Source organism: Phascolarctos cinereus, unplaced genomic scaffold (assembly GCF_003287225.1).
Source record: "Phascolarctos cinereus isolate Bilbo 61053 unplaced genomic scaffold, phaCin_HiC Scaffold_4;HRSCAF=312, whole genome shotgun sequence".
Taxonomy (NCBI): domain Eukaryota; kingdom Metazoa; phylum Chordata; class Mammalia; order Diprotodontia; family Phascolarctidae; genus Phascolarctos; species Phascolarctos cinereus.
This window is the reverse complement of record NW_027555847.1, coordinates 487,551,620-487,569,686: the sequence shown is the minus strand read 5'-3', so window position 1 is coordinate 487,569,686 and position 18,067 is coordinate 487,551,620. Positions and strand designations below refer to the sequence as shown.

The 18,067-nt window shown below is 37.9% G+C and overlaps 1 protein-coding gene across 2 annotated transcripts in view; it reads right to left on the bottom strand.

Annotated features, from left to right (window-relative positions):
- Nucleotides 1–18,067, bottom strand: part of LOC110212513 (ethanolaminephosphotransferase 1-like) — a 155,522-nt gene that overhangs the window by 60,786 nt on the left and 76,669 nt on the right. For both annotated transcript variants that reach the window (XM_020992499.2, XM_020992498.2), the window contains exon 4: nucleotides 7,996–8,064. In XM_020992499.2, coding sequence (XP_020848158.1) covers nucleotides 7,996–8,064 — 69 coding nt within the window. The remainder of the gene's footprint in view (nucleotides 1–7,995; nucleotides 8,065–18,067) is intronic.

The window sequence follows — 18,067 nt, the reverse complement described above, 5'->3', positions numbered from 1 at the left end:
AGGAGAGAAGTATAAAATTTAGAACACAAACCTTAAAAAAAAATGCCAAATGCTAAAAGTTGTTTTTATACGTAATTAGGGGGAAATAAAATATTACTTTAAAAATCTGATGAAATGAATTGAGCACATTTTCAGTAATATTATCTCCTCAAATACCCCCAGATAAAAATAGTTCCATGTTCTAAACCTAAAATAAACCTAAAATAAAAAGAACAAAACAAAAAACAAAAAGACCAGAATGGAAAATATTCAGCCCAAATAATAATGCTGCTAATAAAATGTATGTTAACTTTAGTTTGCTCCACCATGATTTTATGATGATTTTTCTGTGAAAATACAGAAGGTAAAGTGGTCCTTGATAAAGATGTTTCAACTGGTCAGCTATAGTAGAATAAGATGAAGATGCATGGCAGAGTTTGGATTGGGAAACCTGACATCAAGTACTTGGAGGGGTATATTTTGCACTAAGGCGATAAAGGAAGAGTGGTACCATATTGTGGAGAGACTTGAATCCTTGGCTCATGAATCCTAGCTTTATTTAGCAGAAAATAGTCAGAGAAGACTTTTTAGCAGATAAGTCAACATCTGTGTGCATAAGGAATATTATTAGTTTGGAAGTAAGAATGAAGAATAGATAGAAAGAGAAACACAGTCACTAGCTAAACCTTTAGCTAATACCTTAACAGAATTTTGAAACAAAAAAGGAGTACCTCAGAAATGATCTAGTCCAACACATCCATTTTACAGATAAGTAAACTGAGTCCCAGAGAAGTGAAATAACTTGTTTCATATCACAGCTTTTTCATGACAGAACTGGAACTAGAACTCCCATCTAATTATTTGGTCACTAATTAAAAGAACATAATTAAAACAAAGGATATAGTCCTTGAGGTGGAAGCAAGATGGCAGGTGAATGCCAAATGGAGAAAATAGAAGTAGATAAGAACAATGGAAAGATGTCAAAGGAATTCTGAGTACTTCCTCAGCTTACAAAGGTCAGTCCTAACTATGCCACTTAAATCAAAGGTTACTGGCTGCATAGTGAGAACTGTCAACTCAAGTCAAAATAACTCTTGTTTACTACATCACAATTGGCCACCACGTAACTAATTGTATAATCACAAATACAACTATAACAGTTTCTGATAAAATACAAATATATCTTTACGTATTTTGTTTTCATATAAATATCTGTAATATTGAATGGAGTGGAGAAAGAAATGCTGAACAGTAAAATCATTCCTAAGTCCTGTTGTTTTGAGCTGTCCAAGTGACTATCGTAAAAATCCAGCTGGTGGTTTTTAATGCCAATCTGAGAATCCTGCCTGAGGTTTAACTTAAAATAAGGTTATGCATGTTGTAATACATTTGTTCCTTACAAGACAAGATTTACACAATGGGATTCTTTTTTGTGTTCAATATACCTCTCATTATTGGAAAACTGTAGTGTTAAAAAGAAGATCTCCCAATTAAAACACAGACCTAATCGCCGAAGCATCTTGAGCAGGGTAAACAGGAAAGAAAATGAAGGACCAAGGAACTGGGGAGTCTACAAGAATTTTTCATTAAAAAAAAACTGCACACGATTGCCAACAATTCTGTGGTTTAAGCTGCTTTCAGAAGGAGGAATGTGATAATAGCTCCTGGGTGGAATAATTTTTGGCTAGACTTGTTTAAATCTGAGCCTAAAACTTTGAGAGAACAGCTTGGACTGCATTTATAATTTTTTTAAAGTGCTATGCATTTCATCGTACTGTGGCCTTGCCAGACACTGGGCCTTTAGGGAGTCTGGCACCAGATTTTACACCAGCAAAGTGAACTCTAATACACTAGTTGTTATGAGCTGCACAACTCCACAATCAGCATTAATGAATGTGTGCCATGTCCCTAAAGTTCTGCTGGGGTCTTTCGAATAGACCCCTAAAATAGAATTCAAAGGCTTTTTCATTAGGGAAAATAATACAATTTCATTAAACCTCTAGAAGAGAGTCAATCTAAATTAGGAGGGGTGCCATAAGTAGGAGAGAAGAGATAAATACAACTAGTGTTTCTATTACTTTTCCTTTAAATCCTTATTTTTTTCTCTTCTTTTAACAAATAGATCTCAAATTTCCAGAAACATAGCTTACTTTTAGACTTCATTTATATTTTTCACTAATGCTGTCTGTTAATTAAATGTATTTTTATTCCTTTACAGAAAGTTTCTGAAAATGCGATTTTTGTTCTTTTATCACATTTCTGAAGTGACTGGCAACTAGGTGGTATGGTGGATAGAGTTCTAGGCCTGGAGTCAGGAAAACCTGAGCTCAAATCCTGTCTCAGATACTTACTAGCTCTGTGACCCTGGTAAATCATTTAACTTCTGTTTGCCTTATTTTCCTTTAACTTCTTTTTGCCTTATTTTCCTCATCTGTAAAATGGGGATAATAATAGCACCTATCTCCCAAGGTATTAGTAAGGAATAAATAAGATATCCTTGAAGCATTTAGCATAGTACCTGGCATATATCAGGTACCTAGTAAATGCCTGTTCCTTTTCTTCCTCTTGTAAATGTTTTCCTCATTAAAAAATTAGGCTTCTTGAGAAAGTAGAAATAATAAACTGAGCTAATATAGTTTCAGTTTCTATAGAGGCAGTTAGGTGGTACAGTGGATAAAGTGCTGACCTTGGAGTCTGGAAGACTTAAGTTAAAGCTTCAGATACTCCCTAGCCTTATGACACTAGGTAAGTCACTTAATTCTCTGTCAGCCTCCATTCACTCTTCTATAAAATGGGGATAATAAAAGTATGTATTTCACAGGGTTGCTGTGACGGTCAAGTAGATGTTCAAAGCACTTTGCAAATTTTAATGCATTCTATAAATGCTAGCTATTATTATTAGTATTATTTCAGACTGCCATACAAATAATGCAGTTCTTTAGAATTTTCAAAGCACTTTGTTCAGGACACCCCTGTGAGGTGGATAGTATAAAGCATTGTCTCCTTTTTGTAGATAAAGAAACTTAGTCTCGGGGAGGTTGTGTCCCTTATCCAAGTTAATACAGCCAGAAAGTGCTAGAGCCACATTTAGACCCATGTCTCCCCATTCTAAATCCGATCTCTTCCCATGATGCTATATTATCTGCTAAGTGAGAACAGAGTTTGGTCTGAGGTCACATTTGAACTCAGGTCCTCCTGACCTCAGGGCCAGTGCTCTATCCACTGGGCCACCTAGCTGCCCAAGATTATCTTTTCTTATACATCTTATACGTGCAAGTCGATTTGAAATCATTGAAAATTGTTCCTAGTATGACATAATTACCTTAAAATAAAAACTCTAGGTGAGCTAGAAAGTGTTACGCATAAATACAGAAAGGCAAAAGTAATTGGTCTTTAAAAATTAAGCATCAAATTCAAAGTAATTACAAAAATGAAGAAGTAACCACTGCCATTATCATCAAAACCTAATTTACTAAAGATGACATATCTAAATTCTTGACTTTAGAAGATTTTTTTTCTCAATTTCATTTCTTAGATTCTTTATTTTGTTTTGCTTTTAGGAAGAGAAAAAAGAGAGATTCTTAGGGGATGGGAGGGAAAATAGCAGGAGAAAAAAAAGGAAGATCTAGATAGAAGACCTAACCTAGAAGTTGCTATGGAGGACAAGAAGGAATGCTTTTTATATTTCTCTTTAAACTTTTATATATGAAATGTTCAAAAAGGTCTGATCCTTTGGAAGGTTAAATCATTGTTTTCCTCACAAGTCAAATATTTAAAGAATTCTCTTTATAGACTGTAAAGTCCCCAAATTTCTCTTGTTCAAAGAATCTTTTGTTAAATGAAAAGGTAGGGATTTATTTACAAAGCAATCATCCCTGAAATTCACTAACAGCCCTATTTTGTAAGGCCAGAAGGTGGCAGCAGTTTCTCATACAATTTTCTAACACTAGCAGTGTGGTTCCTATGCTGTTCTGCCATGTAAGTTTTCAGAATGTCTCTCACTAAAGAGGAATTATCATTTATTTATGCCACTATGTCTAGTCAAGCTATATTTCTAAAGCAAAAAGACTTGCCCTAGAGAATTTGATTCATTTTTACACTATCACCTATTTGGAAATTCACATCAGGCATAATATAGTTCAAAATAGCAAAGTTGTCAGGCAAGGTGGGGGGGGGAAGGGAAATTGGGAAAATGAGTAGAAAGAAAAAAAAGGAATAAAAAAGTGAGCACTTGTCCTTACTTTGATCACAAGATGAAGCAAATTAGCTTGTCTACAGTAGTCCAGTCCAAAAAAAAAATCAGCTAGGAGATTTAGGTATATGTTGTCAATCTTAATTTCTAACAGATGGATTTGGGAGCTTGTAAACTCATACTACAAATGGGTATTTGAAGGGTTTTGTCTTGTCATCATCATCACTACACTCCACTATGGGGGATATGATAGTTTCACATTTCCCACAATAGATGCTCCAAACCTCTTTCCTCAAACCTTTAACCATATCTTTTCTTACTCTCAAATAATGGCTTTTCCTTCTACTAGGAAAAAATTTGGCCATCAATGTGAACTTCAATTTCAATGTCCTTCTCTTAGCATTTCAAAGTTCTCACTCCTTTTTTCCTCTTTTCCTCCAGTTCCAGTGGGAAAAGGTAGTCCTCCTCCTGGTCAAGGCAAATATCTCCACCTGTACTTCTCAACCTATTTCACATCTCTCTTGTGGCCTTGCTCCATCAACCACACCCTGTCCTTTACATCTCCCCCTTTTGAGTGGCTCCTGCTACAGTACAAAGTATGTTTAGGTCACCCCAATCCTAAGAACAAGCCCAAAACAAAACAAAACAAAATCTTCCATTGATCCTGCTGCTCCCTCAAGCTATTATACTCACTAACTACATTGTCTCACAACTCACACTTTCCTCAATACATTACAATTTGGCTTCCAATTCCTCCAATCTCCTCAGCTTTCTGATAATAAATGAATGACCTCCTTATCACTAAATTCAGTGGCCTAATTTCTGTCCTCATCTTCTTTGACTTCTCTTGAGCAACTGATCACCTTCTAGATATCCTTTCTTCCCTCTGGCTTGGGCAACACTACATTCTCTGGATTCTCTTTTCTTTCCTTTCCAACAGCTTCCTTTCTCTTTTGTTGGTTCTTCATATCTCCACCTCTGGTATCCCCCCAAGTTCTGCCTTTGTCCCTCTTGTCACCTTCTTTCTGTATTCTCTTCTTTGTTGGTCTGATTCACTATTTGAATTATCACCTCTATAAAATGACTCCTAAAGCTTTCTCCTTTCCTCAAACATCTCCTTATTTCTCACCCAGTTGCACTCATTTGGGATTTCTTTAGCTTCTCCACCAAGCCCACCTGATCATGTACCCTCTCCCCACCATTCCCTTTTCAGGTTTGTGTGTGTGTATTTGTTGTCTTCTTCCGTTTATTGTAAGCTCCTTGAGGGCAGAAACTATCTTTCTTTTTACATATTTGAATTCCTAGCACTTAGCATAGTGCCTGGCACTATGACCTGACCCTCCTTAATAAATGTTTATTACCTATTGACTATTGATCTCCACTATCAAATTCTTCCAAGAGCTGCCATCCTATACTTAACAATTATTAGACATCTCCATTTGCATTTCCCACCAATAAATCAAAATAAATCTTCTTCTCAAATATGCCCCTCTCCTTATTTTTCATGGTTATCTTTGATTCTTCTCTGTTCCCCGATTCCCACATCCAATCCCTTTGTCAAGTCCTATAGATTTTACCTCTGTCTCTTTCCCATCTATCCTTTCCTCTCAACTCTTTATGTAACCACTCTGGTTCAGACCCTCATCTCTTCTCATGTCTGCCTTTTGAAGTCCTGCCCTTCCTCCCAAGATAATTCAGGCACCTGTCTTTCAATGAAGGCTCCTCCCTCTCCCATCTCCACCCTGGCCCTCCACTCCCATGAAAAGTGATATCTACCTCCTCAAGTTTCCCACAGCACTTTGTCTAAACCATTCTCCATACTTACATTATCCCTAGGATCCCAATTTTCTGCAATTATGACACCTTCTTTATTCCCCCTCCCCTGAACTCTCCACCCACCCTGCCCCATTATAACTTCCTCTACTATAATTTCTCCCATTAGCTCCCAAACCCCTTGAAAGCAAGGTCTGTGTCATCTATCTATCTCTAGCTCCCAGCAAAGTACCTTTCTTTCCAAAGGTACTTAATAAATGTTGATTCAACTGAATTTAATTGAACTCATTTAGCCGAATATGCATTATCTTTTGGTAGAAGTATACTCACCACAACAATGCTGATAGGACCAGCTCAAGCTAACAGTTTCATTGCACTAGGTAGGAAAGGGAAGAAATGGCCTAAGCGGACAGACCATTAGCATTAGCCCTGCTAAAAAATATGATTTTGGCCACCACCCCTCCTCAGATTCCTATAATGCTCTGACCCCAATCCCACTCAGCTTTTGCTGGAATTGATCACTGCTTCTGAATTAGTCTTGCCTTGATATAAATGATACTTACCAATAGCTTTTCCAAAAAAAAAATGACATTTCCCTTAAATTTTATGGCTCAAAAGGATATTCAAGGCAGTTAGGTGGCACAGTGGATAAAGCACCAGCCCTGGAATCAGGGGGTCCTAAGTTCAGATCTAGCCTCAGACACATGATACTTACTATTTGTGTGACTCTGGGCAAGTCACTTAACTTCAATTGCCTCACCAAAAAAAAAAAAAGGATATTCAATTCATCTGGACTGGAAGTTTTCTTACTTTGGAACACCTCATTCACCTGACCTGCTGGATTAGATATCATACTAAGTAAGATTTGTCAGTTCTTATCATGGGCAAATTGATGCCTGATGCATAAAGAGCCACATTCTTCCCATCATGAATGTAACTCTAACCATAAATACTCTGGTCTTTAGCTGTATGTGATGCTTTGAATCAAAACACTCTCACACTAACCCCCACAATGCTTAGAACTTAGACTCCTATTTCAGATGGATTTCTCCCCAACAGCCCTCTCCCCACCCCACCCCCATTTGTACCAGGATTCATCTAGGCCAGTAACTAAATTCCAAGTAGAGGCTTAGGAACAGAACCTGATGGGGCTTATACAATAACCTCCCAACCTTGGCAAACCTATGAAGCCCTTAACAGGGCAGCTGCCATTGTTCAAAACATTTTTGTAAATCTTCATTTTAATTTATTTTCAGAAGTTGGGATTCATTTTTTGCCTTGGTAGTGGAAAATCTGAATGCTCTGAGAATAAATGTGATTTTTAAACATAGCCCCAAATTATTCAGAGCTACTTTCAACTCTGGACAAGTCATTTAACCTCTTCTAGACTTAGTTTCCTCATTTATAAAATAGGGGAAATAGCAGTTGTCATATAAGCCCTGACACATCAGGTAAATATGAGTCATCATCATTCGTATTATTCTGATAAAGTAAAAAATTAATTTCAACAATATGATTTTTTCCAGTCCTCCTTAATTCTAGTGCCTCCCCTCCGAGATTACTGCATTTATCCTGCATGTATCTTGTTCGTAGATAGTGGTTACATGTTGTTTCCAAGAGGACAGGTATTGTTTTTGCTTTTCTCTGTATTCCCATTGCTTAGCACAGGCTTCTGAGGATATCCTTGTATTATACAGTAATCATTGTATAAACACAATATAATAATGATATTCATTGTCACTATCCCACTGTTATAATTTTCAAAGCCATGTTTTCAGTACAAAAAGTAAAGAGCTTTACTTTAGAAAAGACTAATTTATATTTAGTATATTTGGTTCAAGAAAGTAGGGATATGGATTATATTTGTCAATAGCTTCCAACAAAAATTATTTTTTTCCTTAAATGTTATGATTCAAAGGGGTAAGCTTTAATTCAGCTGGAGGTTTTCCTGCTTTGGAACACCTCATTCACCTGAGCTGCTGGATTAGATATTACCATACTAATTAAGATTTGTCGATTATTTTAGTGAACAATTTTTTTTCATACTGTACCTAAAGCATAGGCAGAAAAAGTAGAGAGAGCAGCAAACCACCACACCCAGTTTGGAATAAGCCGGGAACCTGCAAAATACATGAATAAAGAATATGGATCATACCCAAGATATTCACAGAAATTACTATACATAACACCTCTTATCATCTTATATAATTATTTAATAGTATTCATACCAAAATAAGCTTAACTATTATGCCCTTTAATATATTTGCTATCCACAGACTTCATGCAGGTTATGTAAAATGTCAAAAGTTCAATTCATGCCCACGTCCTCTTACTCCAAATCTAGTGCTTTTTCCATTAATACCACATTGCCTCCCACAATAACTGTTTGACTTATTTTAAGCAGTGAGTCACAGACATTTTTGGGTATCATGAAGTTCCAGTTTGAAATTGCTGGGCCTTCAGATGACTTGGTCTAACCCCTTCACTTCATAGTTGAGGAAACAGATCTGAAAATGGATGTACCACAAACATCTACAAGTCAACGAGTCCAAAATAGAATTCCTGAGAGGTTAAGGAGGGTCACATTGCTGGTTTAGGGGCAGAGGGTGATGCCTAGTCATTTAAGCAGACAAAATAAATATTGAGTTAAATTGACAAGTTACTCATACTCACTTCACATATCCAATCTGTTGCCAAATCTCATCATTTCTATCTTCATAATATTTTCCCTATATATTCTTTTCTCCCCTCACACAGCCACCACCTTGATGCAATCTTCATTGCCCTCACAGTTAGTCTACTACCATAGCCTTCTGGCTGGCTTTCCTACGTCAACTATTGCCCCATTCTAATCTATCCTACTTGTTTCCAAAGAGATTTCCCTGTGGTTGACCCAACTCACCACCACCACCAATAAACTCCAGAGGCTTGCCATTATCTTCAAGATCCACATAAAATCTATCTGGCATTTAAAGCTTTTCATTGATTATTTGGCCCCTTCCTAGTTTTCCTGTCTCCTTACACTTTATTCCCCTCCAAATCCTCTATGATCCAGCAATACTGGCTTTGCTGCTCCTTGGATGGGACACTCCATCTCCCACCTCCATGCTTTTTCACTGACTGCTTTCCCATGTCCCAAATGCTATTCCTTCTCCTGGCTTTCTAGCCTCCTTATCTCACCTTCTGCAAGAGGCCTTTTTCCAAGTCCCTTCCCCATTCCCAAACTGCTGACTTCTTTCTGAGATTACCTCCACTTACACTTTATATATCTCAAATATGCCTCTTTTTTGCATATGGGGTCCGCCATTAGAATGGGAGCTCCTTGAGAGCAGGGGATGTGCTTTTGTTTTTCTTTGCATGTCCATCCCTTACCAGTGTGCCTGGAACATAGAAACTACTTAATAAATGTTTGTTGACTAAGTGACTGGCATCTCTGTGTCTGAGACTTTACTTAAAAATAGAAGGATTGGATTAGATTAGAATTTGCCACCCCAGGCTGTTCTGTGAACCAGTAAAATTATTCTATTATTGACCACAGATAGCAAAAGGTAGGTGGCTTGCAGCTCAAAAAATGGAGATTAAGATCCAGGGAGAAGGAGGAAACAGGAGGGTTAGAGGGATAGGATGTTGTAATATGGAAGAGGAATCAATCTGTTAAGTTTATGGGCTTTAGGAAGTAAAGGCCTTCAGAATTATAAGTTTTACAAACTAAAAAGAGAAACAGAATATTTGACTGCATGTTTTTAAAGACCAAGCTTGGACCCAAAGAAAAGAGAAGAAAATGCATCTTCCTCCCTTTTGGGGAAGATGTCAGGCACTATAAGCATGAAACACTGCATATGCTATCAGATTCAATTGATGTGCTGGGTTTTTTGGGGTTTTGGGGGTTTTTTTGCTGCTGAATTGCTTTTTTTCTCTTTTTAATCTTTGTTACATGGGATGACTCTGGGGAAAATAGGGGGAAGAAATCTATTTTAAAATAAAATTTTTAAAAACACATCTCAATAAAAAACTTTTTAATTAAAAAAAAGTGTTACAAGCTAGTTTAAGGTCCCCTGGCTGGGAAATGATGGCTGGATGATTTCTAAAGTCACCAGTTTTAAATAGTCCCGTGATCTTATGACATACAAGTTGGCCTTAGGAATACTTAAGACCTAGAGTTGTATTTTACAGAACTCAAACATTTTCATCAAAAAAGTGATAGCTTTTCTTTTTTCTACCCCTATCATTTTTTAATATCTGCTTTCCCTCTCCCAAGCCATTTCTTTACAACAAAGATTAAAGAAGGAAGACAGAAAAAGGACAGCTCAACAAAGCTCAGCACCCCACCCCCCCACCCCCAAGTAACAGTGTATGCAGTACTGCACATCCATATGATCTCTCACCTCTGCGGTGAAGGGAGAAAAGTACATTTTCTTCAACCCTCCTCCAGGACCAAACTTGGTCATTATAAATAAGTAGAGTTCAGTTTCATTTTTGTCTTTTGTTTGTTTTGTTTTGTTTTGTTTGGGAGAAGCGGGGATGAAAATATTTTCCAAGGCAATGGGTTCTTGTTAAGTGGACTCATCTAGGCACCAGAAAGGACTGCAGGCATTAGTCTCCTTGCTTCCCTGCTGGCAGCCTGCTGCTTAAGGTTGAACATTATATTTATATACCCATGAATTCCCTTTTCAAAGAACTGCCTCAGGGATATTTCCTATAATTACCAACTAGTCCCAACCCCTCATCAATCTGATAACTAACATAGAAACCTGGATTGCTTATGGGTAAGGGAATATGACAGAGGGAAGGAACAGGTTTGACTATTTTTGTATGACTTTTGTTTTCAGTAAAAATTATTTGTAATCCTACCAAATTGCCAACTCCATCTTTTTTTTTCCTTTCCAAAACATTGTTTGGACCTTCATATAAACAAGTAAGTAATTGTATAGTAATTGAAGTAGGGGAAGTTCACAACTCACAGGCAACTAACTTGGTTTCCACCTCTGGTCCTATCACAGCTCCCTCCCATTCAGAAGAATAGGGAGCTGAGTCTCTCCTTTTGTGGCACCCTAAGGAGATGAAATGAGAAGGGCTTTCCACAGGTCAAGTTTAAAAATCTGCCAATGGTGCCTGAGAATGGAGAAACATTGTACTGCAATAACCAGCTTTACTTCTAGTAGACAGTAAGCACTATATGAATGTTGATACTATCTCTTCTCCTTCTCCTCCTCCTCCTCTTCCTCTTCCTCCTCCTCCTCCTCCTCTCCTCTTCTTCTTCTTCTTCTTCTTCTTCTTCTTCTTCTTCTTCTTCTTCTTCTTCTTCTTTTCTTCTCTCCTCCTCCTCCTCTTCCACCTCTTTCTCTTCCTTCTCCTCCCCTTCTCCTTTTCTTCCTCTTGTTCCTCTTTTTTCTTCTCTTCCTCCTCCTCCTTCATCTTCTTATTTTAGTGATTTATCAGTTTGGTTATTGATTCTGATTCTTTCTCTACCCTTGGATAGCACTGCTAACTGGCAACCCAGTTGCTTCACTCTCAATTCAAGTCCCATCTTCTTCAAGAAAACTTTCCTAGTCGTCCTTAATCTTAGCACCTTCCCAGTTTATCCCTGTATATACACACACACACACACACACACACACACACACACACACACAGAGCTAATTAGTACATAGTTCTCTGCATGTTGCCTCCCCCATTAGGTTGTGAGCTCCTCAAGAGCAAGGACTGTTATTTCCCTTTCTCTGTATCCCAAGTACTTAGCACAGTGACTGGCAATAGATGCTTGTTGACCTGTTTGTTGACTTGACCTACTGGAATCATAACCTTTGTTTCTGGACATCTTCAGACTCTTTTGTGGCTAACTGGGAGGTGATCCCAGAACCATACTATACTTTTTAAAGAATCATAAAAAGTCAGAAGACATCTTAGAAGTCATCTGGCCAAACACTTCATTTTACAGATGAGAAAATTGAGGCTCAGAAACATTAATCAACTGGTCTAGGTATACATATTTTAATATCAGAGGCAGGATTTGAATACAGGCCTTCTTGGCCCAAATCTAGAACCACATCCACTGCACCATGATGTCTCTGGACTTTCCAGATTTTGTTTTGAATGACCTGCTTGCAACCTCTTGGCTATAAGCAAATCCTGGCTCCTGCCACTCCCCCTAAGTCAGATAGTCAGTCAACAACCATTTATTAAGTTCTTACTATGTGCTAAGCACTGCGTTAAGTACTGGAGATAGCAGTAAAAGCAATAATAACAAAAAATTCTCTTGTCCTTCAGGAAAATATATTCTATCATGGATGATAACATGTAAACAAACTAGACAGATAATATAAGTGTGTGTGTGTCTGTCTGTCTGTCTGTCTGTCACAGTGAGGTGGCACAGTGGATTGAACACCAGGCCAGGAGTAACTGACTTCAAATCTAGCTTCAGACACTTACTAGTTCTGTGATCCTAGGCAAGTCACTTAACCCTGTTTGCCTCAGTTTCCTCATCTGTCAAATGAGCAGGAGAAGGAAATGGAAAACCATTCTAGTCTCCTTGCCAAGAAAACCTAAAAAATGGGGTCACAAAGAGTTGAACACAACTGAAACAACTGAACAACAACAATATATGTATGTATATATACATACATACACAAATATGTGAGTATTCATACATGGAGTATCTCAAAAGTCTCAGTATAGTTTTAAGCTTTAACAAGTTTAAAACTATACTGACTTTTGGGATACCCTGTATATATGTGTGTGTGTATATATATAATATATATATGTATGTATATATATATGTGTGTGTATGTATGTATGTATGTATACACACACATATACACATATATATACACACACACATATATACATATAAACACATAGTAGATGGAAAGTAATCTGAGAAGGGAAAGAACTAGCAGCTAGGAGGACAAGGAAAGACCACCTATAGAAAGTAAGATTTGAACTTTGTCTTTTTTTATCATATATTTTCAATCAGCAAAAATCTGCCTTTTCTCCCTCCTATGCTAATCTCCCCATTCCTAATTGAGAATGAAAAAAAAAACCCTGATTAACAAACAAATATAGTCAAACAAAACAAATTTCCACATTGGCCTGTCCAAATAAAATATGTCTCATTCTGCACTCTGCATTCTTCACCTATCAGGAGGTAGATAGCTTGTTTCCCCATCAGTCCTCTAGAATTGTTGGTCATTATACTGATCAAAATCTAATTCTTTCAAAGTTGTTTGCGTTTACCAGATTGTTGTCATTATACAAATTCTTCTGGTTCTGCTCACTTCACTCTGCATCAGTTTATATAAGTCTTTCCAGGATTCTCTAAAACCATCTCTTTTCTCACTTCTGACACACAACAGTATTCCCCCACATTTATACATCATAACTCATTTAGCCATTCCCCTATCAACTGGCACCCTCTCGGATTCCCATTCTTTGCCTCAGAAAAAACTATAAATATCTTTGAAAATCCTTGGAGTTTATTTTGCTTAAGATTCATCCTTCCCTTAATATAGTTCCCTTAATATAATTAATATAACAATTCCCTCTCAGTTCCCTGTTGAGTGAAATGTATTTCTATATCCAACTGGATGTTTGTGTATTCTTTGCCCTTTTGCCCACTTCAGATGAAAATAAGGCTTGTGTTAGCTGCTTCTCCCTTCCTCCTTATTGTATAAATGTCTACTTGCACACCCTGATTATGTAAGATAGTTTTCCCTCCCTTTCTTTCCCTCCCCACTAATGTAGTGGGATTCTGCCTAAGGTTTCAGGAGCTAAATACTTGAACAGAATTGTAGAAGATTAGAGTTGGAAAGGGTGTTTAGCATATGGTTTAGTGGTGTCAAACTCAAATAGAAACTTCCCTGTGAGCTGCATATTGACTTAGAAAACTGTGCAGTATTATATTTTTATTTTGTTAAACATTTTACAAGTACATTTTAATCTAGTCAGCCCCAATTCCAACACCTGTGATCTCATCCAGGGGTGAGGAACCTTTGGCCTCCAGGCCATATGTGGCCTTCTTCTTTGGGTGTGGCCCTTTGACTGAGTCCAACTTTTACAGAACAAATCCTTTTATTAAGGGATTTGAGGCCTTTTGACTGAGTCCAAGTTTTACAGAACAAATCCTTTTATTAAGGGGATTTGTTCTGTAAAATTTGGAGTCAGTTAAAGGGCCTAATCCAAGGATCTAGAGGGCCACATGGGGCCTCGAGGCCATAGCTCCCTTCCCCACCCCAATCTAGCCCATTCCATACCTAAATGGAATCCATAGTATAATGCACCCAATAAATGGATAAGTTCATTTCTGTTTGTAAGACCTCTACTGAGGAAAACCTACTACCTCCCAAGGTAAGCCATTCTATTTTTGGATGGCTCTAAAGATTAAGAAAATTTTCCCAACATCAAGCCTAAATCTGGCTTTTTATACCCTTTACTTACCTAAGGCTTCTTGTTCTTTCCTCTGGGGCCACAGAGAATAAGTCTAATCCCTTTTCCACATGATAGCAGCTCTCACTCTGTGAGAAGTTCATTTGTAATTTGGTTTTTAAAACTCATAAATACCTTCCCACAGGAGCATACATGATGGTTAGTTTCCAAGGGCAGCTCACACAACTCTGTTGTGGAAAATGAACCAAAAGCAGGCAGCTAGGTGGCATAGTGGATAGCACTGGACTTGGAGGCAGAAAGACCTGATTCCTAATCATTCTTACTAATCATCTCTTACTAGCCATAATGAACCTGGACAAGTCATTTAACTTCTGTCAAATTCAGATTTCTCATCTCTACAATGGGGATAATAATAGCACCTAGCTCACAGAGCTATTGTGACAATAAAATGTGATATGTTTTATAAATCTTAAAGCACTACATAATGCTAACTATTATTGTTATAATAAAGTAGAATGTTAATAATACTGTAACTTTTAACAGTATTTCTATGGAAAACTTATTAGGTTTTCTAGTTTGGGACTTAGGAATACATCTCTCTCAACCACATATTCCTGACCTGTTACAGACAACAAAGGTAAGTAGAGGAATGATCAGGAGGGCAGGGCTAGCTTCTACCTACCTCAGTTTACAAAGTCACAGGTATTCAGATGGCAAGGCATGACTGATTTTGAACACTCTTTATTTGAGTTTATACCCCTTCTTTGACCTACCTGCTGCTGACCTTAGCTACCTTCCCCATCAGTTCTGCCAGTTCCCTTGCATCCCAATGATTCACTGTTGCTGATTTTTTGTTTGTTTGTTTTAAACAATAATATCTATTATGATTACCTTTTTGCCTCTGGTTCTTCCCAGACTCCGACCACCTGATGTTTTATTTCAATCACAAAGTGTATTTGACTGCCTTGCTCCGTATCTTTTGCCCCTACATGAACTCAGATGATCTTATCACTGACCTTTTCCTGTCCTATCTCTACAGGACAGCAAACTATGCGATTTTGAGAGTGCTACTGAAGGCTCGCTATGAGAAATGAGAAGTCAGAAGACAGGACACTCATTTCTGCCCCTCCTCTGCCCCAGGTGTCCAGCATAGCTCATGGCTGAGGCAAAAAGAAACAGAAGAATAGCCATTGTGACCCTGATGCTCCTATGTTCTGGGACAGGAGGTTGAGAAGTGGGAGTGAGGCTTTGGGGCAGCAACTAGGTGTGTTGGAATAGATGGTGGAGTTGAAAAAAATGCCACTGGAGACTGAGGATAATAATAATGATAATGGTAGTAACGAATAGCAATTATATAGCATCTTAAGGTTTACAAAGCACTTTACATATATTACCTCATTTGACTCTTAAAACAACCTTGTGGGGTAAGTGATATTATTATCATTCCTTTTTTTTCACAGATGAGGAAATTTAGGCAAAAAGAAGTCAAGGTGACTTACCCAGCATCCCATAACTAGTATCTGAGGGAAGATTTGAACTCAGGTCTTTTTTATTCTAAGTCCAGCACTCCATCTACTATACCATCTAGCTGCCCCATGAAAAGAGAGAGTGAGGGCTTAGGGTGATGAGAAAAGGGTTGGAGTTTTTGGCAGGGATGGCAGGGGGAGAGCAGTTAGTATACCGTTTAGCTTCCTCTTTCTCCTCCCTCATCACTCCTGTGGATGACAAGGTTGAGTCAGAGCAGAGGAAGCAGTAGCAGTTAGAATTGGCAAGGGGATGGGGTAGGGATGTTAGCAGTAATAGGGGTTCTGTAACCAAGCAGGGTGAGATTTACTCTCCTTTTTTTCCTCTTCTTCCCCATTTCTTTTCCTTTTCTCCCTTCATACTCAAGGGAGAAAAAACAAATGGTTGCTAGAGATCAAGAGAAAAGCTTCAGCCTCAGGGCTGCCTCAGTGATGACCATTGGAGTTTTCCCTTTCCTTCTCGGTCAAGGAACCACAAGAGAATAAGAGGTAAGAGCAATGATGATGGGGTCTTATTGTAATAAGAGAAGGTGTTTTTCCTTTCCTTTCTCTTCTCTTTGTTGCCTCTGACCAGTTTTGTGATGTGTTAAGGAGTCAACATTTCATTAAGGGAAGCACAAAAAAAATGGGGAAAAATGTATAAAAATTCACTGAAGAAAAGAACTCCTTTAAAAGTACAATTGACCACATGAAAAAGGGGGTGGGGAAAAAAACTCACTGAAGAAAATAATTCCTTAAAAATTAGAATTGGGTAAAAGAAGAGGGATTTTAAATTTGCTATTGTCATTCAGTCTTTTTGGTCACATCCTACTCTTTATGACCACTTTTGGAGTTTTCTTGGCAAAGATACTGAAATAGTTTCCCATTTCTTTCTCCACTCATTTGACAGATGAGGAAACTGAGGTAAACAGGGTTAAGTGATCTGCCCAAGGTTATAGAGCTAGTAGGTGTCTGAGGCAGGATTTGAAGTCACAAAGATGACTTCATGACCCCAGGCAGTACACTCTATCTATTGTACCAGCTTGCTGAAGGGGATGGCAAATTACTGAGTAATAATTTCTAAAAACCTAATGTAGATTACTAGATTCTTAAACCACCTAATAGCACATAACTGAAAATATTTTCATGTTAGGAGTAAAATAGGCACTACTCAACAATATATAAAAAAGCACACAAATATATACATGAATAATTTTCTGCTTAGTCAACTAGAATCTTTTTTTTTTTAATCAGGTGACTTCCTGCCCAGAAAAAGCATCGGCCCAAGAAACCAGAGATGTGCTTAAAAATGTTTTAACAAGTCCTATTTCTGCCTTTATCTCACCCAAAATATCCGCCAGCTTTCTCTTTGCCCTATTTTAGCCTCTCCCTTCTCTCTTTTTTGATTTCTCTTCCTATAGTTCTCAGTTAGGTTATTAGCCCTCCAATCTCCTTTCTCTTTTCTTCCCTCTATAATAAAACTGTAATGTAGCAGGAAAAATACTGGAGTTAAAGTTAAAACACCTAGGTTTGAATGCTGCTTCATGTTCTCTTTGTAACCAAGGTCCCTACTTCCTTGTGTATAAAATTAGGGGATCTGGGGCAGTTAGGTGGTACAGTGGATAGAGCACTGGCTTGAAGTCAGGAGGACCTGAGTTCAAATCTGGCCTCAGACCAAACACTTGACACTAGCTGTGTGACCCTGGGCAATTCACTTAACCCCAATTGCCTAAAAAATAAATAAATAAAATAAAATTAGGGGATTTGGACTAGGTGTTCTTAACCTTCTAGGTGTTCTAGGTGTTCCTTAACCTTCACGAAAATCCTCTTTCTATTAGTTTCTCATTCATAGGATCATAGATTTAGAGCTGAAAGGGACCTTGTGTTGTTGTCTAGTTGTTTCAGTTGTGGCCAACTCTTCTTAAATGACTTAAATGACTTGTCCAGGGTCATACAGCTAGTATCTGAGACAGGATTCAAACTCAGGTCTTCCTGATTCTAAGTCTAGTATTCTGTCCCCTATGCTAACTAGCCACCAATTTTTGTTGTTATTGTTCTTGTTTTTTGTTTTTTTAGCCACCAATATTTAAGGAATTTTGGGGGGGCTAAAGCGTTTCATGTATTTAGGTGTGAGAAGGCATTTCTGAATCTCTTCAGCAGCTATTATTGGGTAGTAGTAGGAAGAAGGTTGGTGAGATTAATGGAGACCTTAATGTAGAGCCAATCCCCTGAAGGCATC